Source organism: Myotis brandtii, unplaced genomic scaffold (genome assembly GCF_000412655.1).
Source record: "Myotis brandtii unplaced genomic scaffold, ASM41265v1 scaffold506, whole genome shotgun sequence".
In the NCBI taxonomy this organism is placed as follows: Eukaryota; Metazoa; Chordata; class Mammalia; order Chiroptera; family Vespertilionidae; genus Myotis; species Myotis brandtii.
Window position 1 is genome coordinate 733,117 of NW_005369287.1, and position 14,138 is coordinate 747,254.

At 44.6% G+C, this 14,138-nt stretch overlaps 2 protein-coding genes across 5 annotated transcripts in view; one reads left to right on the forward strand and one right to left on the reverse strand.

Moving 5' to 3' along the window:
• The window catches only part of MLH1 (mutL homolog 1), a 33,434-nt gene extending 22,493 nt beyond the window's left edge, over positions 1-10,941 (reverse strand). The window contains exons 1-6 of one of the 4 annotated variants that reach the window (XM_005877083.2): positions 10,598-10,941; positions 8,029-8,119; positions 7,038-7,136; positions 3,912-3,985; positions 2,275-2,347; positions 1,138-1,229 (exon numbers count right to left, since the gene is read on the reverse strand). In XM_005877083.2, coding sequence (XP_005877145.1) covers positions 1,138-1,229; positions 2,275-2,347; positions 3,912-3,985; positions 7,038-7,136; positions 8,029-8,119; positions 10,598-10,713 — 545 coding nt within the window. In that variant the 5' untranslated portion in view covers positions 10,714-10,941. The remainder of the gene's footprint in view (positions 1-1,137; positions 1,230-2,274; positions 2,348-3,911; positions 3,986-7,037; positions 7,137-8,028; positions 8,120-10,597) is intronic. The other 3 variants (XM_014548432.1, XM_005877084.2, XM_014548433.1) reach the window with 3 other exon arrangements.
• A 33-nt stretch (positions 10,942-10,974) lies between these two features.
• EPM2AIP1 (EPM2A (laforin) interacting protein 1) lies at positions 10,975-13,272 on the forward strand. The gene has a single exon (XM_005877086.2). The coding sequence runs from the start codon at positions 11,176-11,178 to the stop codon at positions 13,000-13,002; it is 1,827 nt and encodes a 608-aa protein (XP_005877148.1). The 5' UTR covers positions 10,975-11,175; the 3' UTR covers positions 13,003-13,272.
• Positions 13,273-14,138: the final 866 nt, after the last annotated feature.

The following is a 14,138-nucleotide window of genomic DNA, read 5'->3' on the forward strand; positions in this document are numbered from 1 at the left end:
ACTGGGGATGTGCCCGCAACCAAGGTACATGCCCTTGACCGGAATCGAACCTGGGACCCCTCAGTCCGCAGGCCGACGCTCTATCCACTGAGCCAAACCGGTTAGGGCAGCCCTGCACTCTTTTATTCTCGCTCAGAGCCTCCCATTACACCGCTCCTCACCAGCATCTTCCCCAACCTGACGTCCTAAGCCAGTGTCTCCCAGCCTCTCCTCCCAGCCATTAGTCATCACTCCTCCCCTACCTGCCCCATGAAGGGTTATGTCTAATAAAGTGCACTAATTCAATAACAACGAATAATTATCTCTACCACACCTTAGACCCTAACCACCCACTAGAGCTCCTTTACTTCCAGGAGATAATGAATATTCTGATACTGACTTATACAATTCCAGGGAATAGTAAAGAACCTTGATGTCTGGGTCCGTTCCACTTCATTAGGGGCAAATGTTTTATTCATTTTTGATTTTTCAGAAATACTGCAAAGTAGTTAACGTGTCCGTTATAACCCAAGGAAACGCAGGCTCAGCAGCCCATGCTGGAGCCACTGTGCCAGCAGATTAAGTCTGTCGTCACGTTGTTTCTCTTGCCTGGAATCCCTTCACCTTCTTCCGTTAACAGTCCCTAGTCTCCCTGTGGGAAACTACCTCTTCCCCAGCCTCAGACTGCCAGTCAGGAAACCTTCTCCCCAGGGACGTGGGACATGATGGGGGACCCAGGCTACACCAACCAGATGCCCTCCCGGGAAAGAGACGTCTGAGCAGAACCAAGAACAGAATGAAAGCAACTGAAACAGGGTCACGACATGAGATGGCCGAAGCCACCCTGGTTCTTGTCCTCCCCAGGCAGCAGCTGGCCACGCTTCTCCCCCTCGGTGAGTCACTCCCAGCCTCCAATAAATTTATTCTGGGCTCCAGTTAGCCAGTCAGTCTGTTTTGCTTGTCACCAAAGAACCCCCACTGATACAGACACCAACTGCTCTCTCCTGGGGACGTGAGAGAAAAGCCAGAATTAGTGACTTAAGCCTTGGCCTGCAACGTTCTGCAGCCAGGACGGCTGTGTCCCAGCCCAGCAGCTGTCTTCAGTTCACAAGCCCAGGAGCCTGGCCCGCTGGTGAGATCTCAGAGACTGAACTGTACCTGCCAACAACTTCCAGAATCTTCCCATACTCTTCACTTGGATTTTTTAAAGCTTTCCTCCTGGTGGAAATGTTGTAAAAAAGGTCCTCCACCTGAACAGAAGATTGAGCTTTCTTGTAAATTCATAGATGTGGGCATAAAGAACCAAGCAGTCCACCTACAGCTGGGTGTTAAGGCAGAGAATCCAACTATTTACCGACAGCCCGGGGCAGCCTTAACAAAGGAAATTAGGCATTATTTTCCTGCCTCCCACTTTCACTCGCTGAGTTCTCAAACAGGTACTGGGGCTTAGCTCTAAGTCAGGCCCTTCGCTTTGTACTGGGAATATGAAGACAAATAATGCACAGACCTGCCCAGAATAGCGCAAGATTTACTAGGGCAAACATAAATTTACAGATCATTATAAGATCACACAGCATTCAAACATTTTCGAACTAAGAATAATTACATCATTTCTGAGCTCATTTGGGGTTCTTAGAAATCACAGCGTGGTCACCTGAGAGTGAATCCCTGTTAACACGAACTTGGAAGCACAGTTCACTCTGCCTCCTGCCTCATTGAGCCCGGGACGTGGCTCAATGAGGCAGGAGCTGTACTCCAGGGAGCTGTGCTCTAGCTGGGGCTGGAGGCGGAGAGGTGGGATGCATGGCAGTGGGATGCTTTATAGAACCACAGAATGGGAAGAGACCACATGTGGCATCATAGAAATAGGGCAGCATCATGGAATTTCTCCTGATGACACACTCAAATTACTCCAACTCCCTCTGAGTGGGCTGGTATTCTTTACTCCACTGGCTAGATGAGAAAAGTGAGGTGAAGGGACAGTAAATGACGTGACTGTGGACACACAACCACGGAAGGCAAGGCTGGGACTCTGACCTCTTCTGGAGCCAAGCTCAAGGTTCTTCCAATGCCAACTGCCCTGCCATCCCAAGAAAAGAAGCTCCCAGCTTAAAAAAGATGAGGGGGTGGACAAAAGCCAATAATCATTGATCTTGTGTAGAGGGTGATATCCTGGGGTCTCTATTAACTAGCAGAGATTCATTTTGCTGTTATTTAGAAAGTCAGAGACAATTTTATTTCAATATCTATATGAAGTTCTTTTCCAACAATCCCCCTCCCGTGTCCCATTCTCACCGTGATCTGGGTCCCCTGATTGCCTGCACATGGCTTAGGAGGAGCTTTCAGCTTTCCATCGGAGTAACTTGCTCTAATCAGAAAATAGAACAGATTATAAACATCCAATAGAAACAGAAGAGATACTTACTCATCCAACAGATAAAAAAGAACATTATGCCAATGACACTTTAAAATATAGCCATGTTGCCGAGGCCGGTTTGGCTCAGTGGATAGAGCGTTGGCCTGCGGACTGAAGGGTCTCAGGTTCGATTCCGGTCAGGGGCATGTGCCTGAGTTGTGGGCACATCCCCAGTGGGAGATGTGCAGGAGGCAGCTGGTCGATGTTTCTTTTCTTTATTTTTCCACTACTCCCATAACCATTCCAATTGGATATCAAAAAAGTGTATATATCCCTTTTCTTCTAGCAAATGTTGCTTTTTAGTGCTTGAGTTTTGAGCTACAAAGAATAGTTTTGCCAGTGCCTAAGATGACAGTCAATTTTTTTCAGTAATTCTGCAATCATTTATTGAGGAGCTACCATGTACCAGGTCTGCAGAGACCCCGGCAACAAAGACAGGCCTTAGAAAGCTCTTGATCTAGTGAGGGCACCGACTTTTACCAAAAGTGGAGAACAATGGGCTAAGTGATCTAGAGAAGGAAACAGCCAGCCTGGGGTGAGAGTGAGGGCAGGTGGAAGTGTCACAGAAGAGGTGACAACTCATTTGGGCTCTGGGAGGAATAAGTTTCAGGAGGAGAGGTCAGAGAAGATAACCCAGGAAGAGAAAAATAGAGGCTTTAGAAAACACGGCAGGGGATGTGTGGAGAGAGGGGCTGGAAGGTGGACTGAGAGCACATTAGGAGGGTGCTGGCTGCCATGATGATGACTGCATTTCATCCCGCCCCGGAAAGGGAGCCATTGGAGGTCCTGAGCAGGGGCACACACGCCCCAGAGATGAAGGAACGGAAGTTGTGCCTCAGGTTCCCCATTTTGTGAGAAGGGATTCTAATCATATCAGCCCTCCCCCACCCAGGTCCTAGGGCAGTTATATTCAGAGTCAAATTCCTCTAGCATCAGTGCTGGATACGCTGAAATGCTCCACCACCCTCTACTTCACACATCTGTCTGCTCAAGGGACCGAGAGACAGGCAGAACTGCCCACCAGTGAATGGCCAGAACCTAAAAAAAACAAAGATGTGATTCTGATTCTTTGAACCCTGTTTTTGTTCTGTTCCAAGGCTGTTCATCAGTTTCTGAAAACTGTGGCAGCAGGACAGATGGTCGGCGGCACCCACAACAAGGCACGCCAGCCCAGGCATGCACGTGTGGCAGGGAGTGGTGGCTCCCGAGCCAGCTGGGCAACCAGGAGCCTCCAGCACCCCAGCCGCAGCCCTGCAGTCAGCTCAAAGCAATACCCTACCACTTAGAATATGTCTGTGTAATAGACAGCTTACCAGACACATGTGATATGTCACATCTTATCTTCAAATAAGATTATCACCTAATAACCTTCCCTAATCCAAAGGGAGGTGAGAAAATTTACCCAAGAGCTCAGCCACAAAAGGTAACATTGCTGTGTAGATGGGATTACTTTGAGATGCAGCCGTAAAGCACACCTCTGGGTGAACATCGATGAAAAAAGAAGACAGCGCTGTACCTGTACGCGCACTTCCCATCAGCTGTTTTGGTTGTGATAGTAACGTGAGCCACGTGGCTTATGCTGGCCAAAGCCTAGGAAGAAAAGGAAATGGAATGAAAAAAATTCACTGATTGAGTCAACTCCGCCACATCACTAAGGGAAAGGCTATCGACACTGCCTCTTCCACTCTATCAACATGGCAACAATGCGCACCCTGTTCACTCATTTTGATAACACGTTTTAAAAACAAAGAAGGGTATCAAATTAAATCTGTAGCATAATTACTAACACCAGGGAAAATATATTAAAAGTCCAAAAGGAACCTGACCAGTTTGGCTCAGTGGATAGAGCGTCGGCCTGCGGACTCAAGGGTCCCAGGTTCGATTCTGGTCAAGGGCATGTATCTTGGTTGCAGGCACATCCCCAGTAGGGAGTGTGCATGAGGCAGCTGATTGATGTTTCTCTCTCATCGATGTTTCTAACTCTCTATCCCTCTCCCTTCTTCTGTGTAAAAAATCAATAAAATATATTTTTTTAAAAAGTCCAAAAAGAACACCAAATAATTAATGTATAAATAGCAATTCTGTTTAGATGTAGAACACATTAAATATTCTCAGTGATTTGTCTTCTAACAATTTTAAAGCCTGAACTCCAAAAATGGATATCAGAGTCACTCCAAATAGATCATATTGTACACATTTTTCAAAATTTCTGTAAGCAATTACATGTTTAGAAATATAAATTTAAAATTATGCAATTAAGACAAAACAAATTAAAAATGACCAATTTTTCCCCTTTATAATCAAGATTGGTTTCCCCCTTTAAAATCTGTATCTTCTTTCTTTTTTTTCTTTTTTTGTTAATCCTCACCTGAGGATATTTTTCCATTGATTTTGAGAGAGAGTGAAAAGGAAAGAGAGAGAGGCATATCGACTGGTTGTGGGCCCCAACCAGGGCCGGGGATTGAGCCTGAAACCGAGGTATGTGCTCTTGTCGGAACTGAACCCAGGACCCTTCAGTCCATGGGCTGACGGTCCATCCACTGAGCCAAACCAGCTAGGGTTGTATCTCTTTAACAAGGATATCATAGCATATAAAAATGCAACCCAGGCACTGTGAGGGGTCTGTGTGACAGCATCTCAGGAGACAGTGAATGTAGCCCATGGCAGGTTTGGTTCATTAATAAGGAATACAGCTCAGGCTCAGAGAACTTCTCTGGTTTATGTAATTGAGCTAATTTGCATTATTAAAAATAATTCTGAGACCTGTGTAAGGAAGGACATTACATATACACGGGACTACACCACTTATTACATAACGCCAGGGAGAGAGGGTGCCACTGGCAGACGGACCCTTTGTACTGGCACTGGAGCCGGTAGAGAGGAGCACAGCCACTGGAGTCAAACTCGCAGGGTTCCAAACTCTGTGTCAGTTTCCTCGCATGTAAAGCAGGGTAATAACAGAACCTACTCTGCAGAGTGGTCAAGAGTAAAAGAGTTAATATGTACAAAGTGCTGAGAACCAGGGTGGCACACAGAAATCCATCATTAAATTTTCTTCTGTAATTACAGTGAAATAACAACCCAAAGATACCCTACAGCTGGGCGGAGGTGCCAGGAGGTCATGGGCTTAGAAACGGACCCAGGAAATTGCAAAGCCAGAAAGAAACTGCTTTGCTAGAACTCGATCTGAGGCATATACTTAAAATCAGGGGAGCCCCAGGGTCGTTACCCTAACACTGCCCTTGCCTGTAACAATGTGGGGCTCACCGTGAGCCAGAGGGTGCTTGAGAGCACTCTGGTTTGACCTAAATTACAGTGATTGGGTCACGGTTGCCTTTTAATTTTAAAAAATTAAATAAAAGTAATACATGCATATAATAAGAAAACTGGAAAACTAATTCTCCTCCCCCAAATAACTACTCCACAATAGCTTCTTGGTACCCCAGCGCCTCCAGAAAGGAATACAGCCCCTGCCAACACTTGAATTGAGACCAAGTGCCACCCTCTTCTGACCTCCAGAATTGTAAGATAACAACTGTGTTGTTTTAAGCCACTAAGCAGCAACAGGAATGTAATACAATGTGTTTGAAAAGTATACATATTTTACTTATGAATGTTATCTCTATAAATATACCCTAAGGAAATAACTGAATAAAACACAGTGTATATGCATGAATAGTCACCAGAGCATTACACAGGAAAAAGTAGCAAAGAGCATAAACATTCAAAAAGAAACCATCTGAATAGACAGTATATACATGTCATAGAATAGTATGTAGCCATTCAAATTTATGTAGGTCTATGAATGAAAACATATCCACAGAATATCGTCATAAAAATGTAAGATGCTGGGGAGGCAGGGAGGGGAGGGGAAGGGAAAAAAAAAGTAAGATACTATGGTAGTCTTAAAGATATTTTTGTCTATTTTCTATAACATATATTCCAATGCTACATCATATAATTTCATCCACATAGATTTCAGTATATATCTTAAAGGATAAGGACTCAAAAATAACCCATGATGCTGTTTTTAAACCAAGCAAATTAACAATAATTTCTTAATACTGTCAAATAACCAATCTGTGTTCAAATATCTGTGCCTCAAAAAAAATTTTACACTTTGTTCAAATCAGAATCCAAGGAAGAGCTATATTTTGGAGATGGTTCATATGGCTCTTAAATCTCTTGTCATCTACAGGTTCCTGCTCCCTTCTCTACTTTTCTTTTCTTTGCAGTTCATTTGTTGAAAGAAACAAGCCTTTTATCATGTTGTTTCCCAATCTCAGTATCATTTACTGTGCTCCTTTGCCCCCTGTATTTTCTGTGTATTGGTACTTAAATTTAACGACTGATCAGAGTCCCATTTTATTTTTGGACAGGAAGCCTTTGTAGGTGGTATTTCATTCTTCCATCAAGAAATACATAATGTCACAGGGGTCCCTATAGATAAAGTTTATGGTATATTAAATATTTATAAACAAGTCTCAGTTTTGGCAAATTGAATTTAAGTTTGTTTAGATTTACTTGTATCTAACAAGTAAATAGTATCATATCTTGTTTATCTACCGAGAAACATGCTGACAAATGGTAGAAATGTCATCACAGGCGGATAGTTCACACATTTATTGAACCCTTCGCTTACCTCACCGCGAAAGCCATAGGTAGAAATATTAGCTAAATCCTCAAAGGACTGAAGTTTACTTGTAGTGAACCTCTCACATACAATATCTAGATCTTCTTTCTAGAAGATACCAAAAAGTAAGTAAATTATTATATTACTCATTTTTTTCAAAATCCTTTTGAATCTCCCTCTTCTTGAATGAATCCAAGAAGATACTCCTCTGAGGGGAAGAGTTTCTAAATGAGCAGTAACTTGCTCACTTGGCACCCAGAACACCACACTGGCCTGGTGCTCCTTCCCCCTCACTGGTCTCATTTCTGTCTCATTTGCTGGGTTCTGTTACTCCCTGACAGTGGAGTAACCCAGGACACCACCCTTGGCCCTCTTCTCTACCTGCACACACTCTCTTGACAATCTTATCCTGTCTCATGGATCTTTATAAAGATTACCAGTTTTTATAAAACTTCTTTAGTAAAAATCTAGATGTATTTTACAGATACATTTAATTGTAGTAAAAAATTATAGACAAGAGGTTCTTATAAAACTCACTAAACCACGTTACCTCTTTGCTCAAAACCCTCTAACAGCATTCCCCCTTAGTGAGAGTAAAAGCTGAAGATTTCACAACCGCCCACAGGCCCACAGGCCCACATTCTGCTTATCTTTCAGATCTTATCTCCTGTTCCAGTCACACTGGCCTCCTTGCTGATCCTTAAATATGTCAGGCATGCTTCCATTTCCTGGTTTTTGCAGATATTGCTCTCTTTGCCCAGAACACTCATCCTTTAAATGGCCTCATGACTCACTCCTTTGACCTCCTTATTCCCCTGTACAGGGCCCAGTAGAAAATAGGAACCCAATAAACAATTATTGTTGCTGTTGAATTTTTCAGTCAAACAGTCCCATCCACTAAAGCCCAGTTCCTAGAACAGGGAAAGGTTCTGCCACTTCCTGCAGGTATCTCACCGAGCACGCAAACATCCTGCTCCTCTGAGTCTGTGGTTCTACTTACCCTGATGCCGGTGCCATTGTCTTGGATCTGAATCAACTTCAGGCCTCCCTCTTTTACAACCACTTGAATACTTGTGCATTTGGCATCTAAACTGGCAAATCAAACAGAAAAAGAAATATCAGTCTGTAACTACCTGAATGCACAAATTTTCATATGAGCCACGAATAAAAAACAAACTCCAAATAAATATAAGACTGTCTGATCCATGTTTTTCCTTTGTTTTACAGGCTCTGTGACTACACTGTTATGTTTAGAGAAAGGGGAGAGGCAGAAGGGGCTAACCATCATCTCCAAAAGGATATTCACCACCATTTCTGTTCCTCTAGGAAAGTGACGTTAGAAGTAGGTCCCTTCAGCACATGCCTTTTTCTTACCCTCTTCTCTACTAATTCAACCATCTGTTACTCGAACTTGATTGAGCCTCAGGTTCCTAAATGACTCTATTAAAATGTTGTTAAAAATTCTACATGTTTCTCTCCACTCTTCCCTTTTCCTTCAGAAAATATATATTGGGGGAAAGAAAATATGGCAATGCAGAAAGTTCTTTAAGAAGCTAATGAATATTTTGTGCCTTCAGAGAATAGCCTACAAGCACAGAGCACCTGCTAAAGAAAACAGACTCAGGCTGGTGCTGTGTGAGAAAGATAAGTTATGGATTCCTCACACAGAAATTCCTTATTTTAGAAATAAGACAATACGTTACTTAAAAACCTTTCTCAGGAGCCCCTGAGTTGAAGTTGTTTAGCCATCTTGACTTACATATTAAAAGAGGCATAACTGTATGTTCATAGCAGCACAGTTTACAATAGCTAAGATTTGGAAACAACCTACTAGTAAGTGCCCATCAGCAGATGAGTGGATTAAAAAACTGTGGTACATCTACACAATGGAATACTACGCTGCTATTAAAAAAGAAGAAACTGTTACCATTTGCAACAGCATGGATGGAACTGGAGAGCATTATGCTAAGCGAAATGAGCCAATCGGAGAAAGATAAATATTACACGATCTCACTCATATGTGGGATATAATGATCAACATAATTTGATGAACAAGAATAGATTCAGAGACAAATGGCAGGAGAAGGGGGGGGGCGGGTTGTTAGAGAGCAACCAAAGGACTTGTATGCATGCATATTAGCAGAACCAATGGACACAGACACTGAGAGGAGGAGGGCCCCTTGCCTGGGGTGGGGATGGCTGGGCTGGGGGGAGGAGGGGAAAAGGAGACATATGTAAAACTTTAGACCAGTGGTTCTCAACCTTCCTAATGCCACGACCCTTTAATACAGTTCCTCATGTTGTGGTGACCCCCAACCATAAAATTATTTTCGTTGCTACTTCCTAACTGTAATTTTGCTACTGTAAACAATATGTAATTATATATGTGTTTTCCGATGGTCTTAGGCGACCCTGTGAAGGGGTCGCGACCCACAGGTTGAGAACCGCTGCTTTAGACGATTCAAAAAAAAAGGAGCATAACTGGATCCATAAAAAGTCTCTGCTTATGGAATTAATGATAAGCTACTGAGCTAATGTTTAGTTTTGTTGTACAGGATTCTGTCTGGCACAGTACAATAGGCCCAGCACGTTCAGTGTTCATTCTAACACTGCAGACACAAGCCAGCCTTTATGAATTAAAGTCAAAAGGAGAAGCCCGCCCTGGTTCCCTGTTCCCGCTATTGTCTGCCTCCTAATCCCCGCCTGGCCCTTGCCAGGCCTGTCGGACCCACTGTTCTTTCAGTCCCGCTCTCCCGGGCAGTCTGTTTTCACAACAAATCCCTTTAAACGTGCCCTTCTTCGCTGGGGCATTTTTTTTTTCTTTTAAGGTATGGATTTCATTAATAACAATTGACTTTAACACAAAGTTCTTACGCAATGTTAGGAACATGTCTTTTTTGAGGTTTACAGTTTACACCATCTTTCCTTCCATGTTTTTAACCTTTTCCCTCCACATTGTGTGGCATTTCCAAACTTCAGAATCCACGGAATATGCCATAAAATGGCAGGAAAGCACCAAGGGGGATCACTAATTTGGCAACAGGAAAATCACAAGTTAAACCCAGAGAAAGGTCATCAGCCTGTCCTAAAATCTTGACTATTTATAATAAAACTCAAAATTTGTACTCTTGAATGTGCATGATTTTTTTGGAATAAGCATGTAACTGATAAGATGAAGGATGACGGAGATGTGGGGGGGGAGGCGACATATGTAATGCTCTTTGTAATACTTTAAGCAATAAAAAAAAAATAAATGCTAAAAAAAAAAGGAGATGTTTTTCTCCCACTGAAAACTTGCATCTTTTGCGACTATAACTTGAGAGGCAATTCCTTAGTTAATGGCACCATTAAAACGATACTACGTAGCCCGCGGCGCGCGCCCCCCGTAAACCTAGAAAAATCTCTAGACAGCGCGCGGGAAGCGAGAAGGCAGGACCCCCAAAGCCTCCGCCACGGTGGGCATGCGCTGTACACGCCTCCGCCGAGGGCAGGGAGGCGTGTCCGCGCCATCCCTGCGCGGCCCGTTAGGTCGTAGCTTCTAAGGAGGCCCGGCTCGACTCCCTCCGTACCAGTTCTCGATCATCTCCTTGATGGCATTAGCCGGCCGCTGGATAACTTCCCCTGCCGCGATGCGGTTCACCACAGTCTCGTCCAGCCGCCGAATAACGCCCGCTACAAGCGACATTTTGGCGCCAGAGGAGTCCAGGTCACGTCGAGATGCTCACTGGACGTGCCGTCAGCCAATCACTACAGTGCTTCGTGCTTACGCTATTCCCTTAACTCTGTGTACGCGGCGCGGCCCCCCTCCCCCACCCTTTCCTGCGGCAGCGCCGTTTCCGAGCGAGGGAGCTATTGATTGGGCAGTTTGAACGTCAGTCAAGTTCCTTAGGTCCGTGGGTTCCTGGGCCTCTTCGTCCCACCCTAAAGCAGCTTCCGCCCAGCAGCTAGAAGGATTTGCGCTTGCGCGACAGAAATCACTGTCCGCTCTTTCGGCCAATCGGAACGCAGATGCCCTAGCGGGAGCTCGGTGTCGCGCGGCTCGGGTGATCTTGCGCAGAGCTTAGGTGGCGTTTGGCGCTTGCTCCTACTCCGCCTGTCTCTTTGCAGCCTCCGGGAGATCTGCTCCGCTCTTCTAACCTCCGGCATCATGTGGATGACACCTAAGAGAAGCAAAATGGATGTGGAGGAGGCTCGGGGGTTCCGGCCCGAGTGGACCCAGCGTTATTTGGTGGTGGAGCCGCCGGAGGGCGAAGGGGCCCGCTGCCTGGTCTGCGCCCACCTCGTCGTATCCGCTAGCGAACGCGACGTCAGGCGCCACTACGAGGCCGAGCACAGGTACTACCAGCGGTATGTGGAGGAGGGCGAGCGCGAGGCCCTGGTGGAGCGCCTGCGGCAGGGCGACATTCCCGAGGTGGTCCCGCCCACTCCAGAGGAGAGAGCGGCGCGGGCAGGCCTCGGCATCGCCCGCCTCTTGGCCCTGAGGGGTCGCGGCGGGGGTGAGGGAGACTTTGTGTACCAGTGCCTGGAGGTGATGCTGAATGATGTGCTGCCGGACCACGTAGGCGTCTTGGGTGGCATTGATTTATCCCCCGAGACCATCCGGCAGAGGGTCCTGAACATTAACGAGAACCTCCGCAGCCAGCTTTTTAACCGAGCCAAGGACTTTCGAGCCTATTCCCTGGCCTTGGATGACCAGGCCTTTGTGGCCTATGAGAACTACCTCCTGGTTTTTGTCCGCGGCGTGGACGTGGACTTGGAGGTGCAGGAAGAGCTGCTGACCATTATCAACCTGACTAATCACTTCAGTGTTGGTGCTCTCATGGCGGCAATCCTTGAGGCCCTGCAGACGGCCGGGCTTAGCCTGCAGCGAATGGTGGGACTAACCACCACCCACACCCTGCGGATGATTGGTGAGAACTCTGGACTGGTGTCGTACATGCGAGAAAAGGCTGTAAGCCCCAACTGTTGGAATGTCATCCATTACTCGGGATTCCTTCACTTGGAGCTGTTGAGCTCCTACGACGTTGATGTTAATCAGGTCATAAGTACCGTATCGGACTGGATACTGTTGATTAAGACAAGAGGCATCCGGCGACCCGAATTCCAGGCTTTACTAACTTCGTCGGAGTCAGAGCATGGCGAAAGGGTTAATGGACGGTGTCTGAACAATTGGCTGAGAAGAGGGAAGACTTTAAAGCTAATATTTTCATTAAGGAGAGAGATCGAAGCGTTCTTGGCTTCGGTGGGGGCAACAACAGCCCATTTCTCAGACCCAGAGTGGCTTTGTGATTTTGGCTTCTTGGTGGATATTATGAACCACCTCCGAGACCTCAGTGAACTACTGCGATTCAATAGAGTCTTTGCTGCTACTGCATTTGACCATATTTCTAGCTTTGATGCTAAGCTGAATTTACTGCACAGACATATTGAGGAAAAAAATCTAACACACTTTGCTGCCTTGAGAGAAGTCGTTGATGAGCTTAAACAGCATATTAAAGAAGAAGACAAAATTCTTGATCCGGGTAGGTATAAAGTGGTGATCTGTCGCCTGCAAAAAGAATTTGATAGACATTTCAAGGACCTCAAGTTCATTAAAAAGGACTTAGAACTCTTTGCAAATCCATTTAACTTTAAAGCTGAACATGCACCTATTGCAGTAAGGATGGAGCTGACAAAACTTCAAGCAAATTCTGACCTTTGGGAGGAATACAGAAACAAAGACCTGGGACAGTTCTATGCTGGATTGTCTGCTGAAACTTACCCGATTATCAAAGGGGTTGCCTATAAGGTGGCATCCTTGTTTGATAGCAGTGAAATCTGCGAAAAGGCTTTTTCATATTTGGTTAGAAACCAGCACACTTTGAGCCAGCCGTTAACAGATGAGCATCTCCACGCCCTGTTTAGGATCGCCACAACTGAAATGGAGCCACATTGGGATGCCCTTGTGAGAGCAAGAAATCCTCCTAATCCATAAGCTTTTGAAACAAACACTCAACGAGAATCCAGTCCTAAAAGCAAAAATTTGACTTTTCAAGTTTACTCATTTGGAGCGTGAGAATGCACCAAGTTTATTCATTCAAACTGATAACAGTTGAGATTCTTCTGACTTTTTTTTTTCTCCTCATCTCAAGAGGCAGCATGGGACTGGAACATGAAACACCTCTTTTCAAACTTAATGTCAAAGTCGTCGTTGTCTTTTGCTTTTATGACATAATTGTTTTTAAAGAAGTTTAGTACTGATGATGTGAATATTGAGATTCTTCTGACTTTTTTTTTTTCACCTCATCTCAAGAGGCAGCATGGGACTGGAACGTGAAACACCTCTTTTCAAACTTAATGTCAAAGTCGTTGTTGTCTTTTGCTTTTATGACAATTGTTTTTAAAGAAGTTTAGTACTGATGATGTGAATTGAATTAGGAGTCTGTTTTTAAGGTGTTTTGAAGAAATTTTAGGTCATATTTTTAAAAAATGTTAGAATTCTGATACATATAGTCTAAAATTATCATCTCCTTAATTGTATGTTTGAGCCTATTTGCAGAAATTCACATAGCAAGTTCAGAAGTTCCTGAAAAGGAAGAACATACGTTCAGTGGAGGAACTTGTCTGTCAAAATGTTTGAAACTTTTAAAAAACATTTGTGAGTCTGGAGTAAATATTGGCAGATTTCCTCCCTCTGACCTCTTCCCTATCCACCACAGTGATAATGATATTCCTAATAGAGGAAATAATCAAAATTTTAGGAGCAAGAATTTTGTTTTTTATTTTTTTATGTATTTTATTGATTTTTTACAGAGAGGAAGGGAGAGGGATAGAGAGTTAGAAACATCGATGAGAGAGAAACATCGATCAGCTGCCTCCTGCACACTCTCCACTGGGGATGTGCCCGCAACCAAGGCACATGCCCTTGACCGGAATCGAACCTGGGACCCTTGAGTCCTCAGGCCGACGCTCTATCCACTGAGCCAAACCGGTTAGGGCAAGAATTATTTTTAAATTGCTGATTAGAAGGCTTCCTGCAATTTGGAGGTCAGACTAACCAATTATTGGAGGTTTCCCCTGAATTTTTCACAATTGGGTGCTGTTTTACTAGTTCACCTATTAAAGGACTAT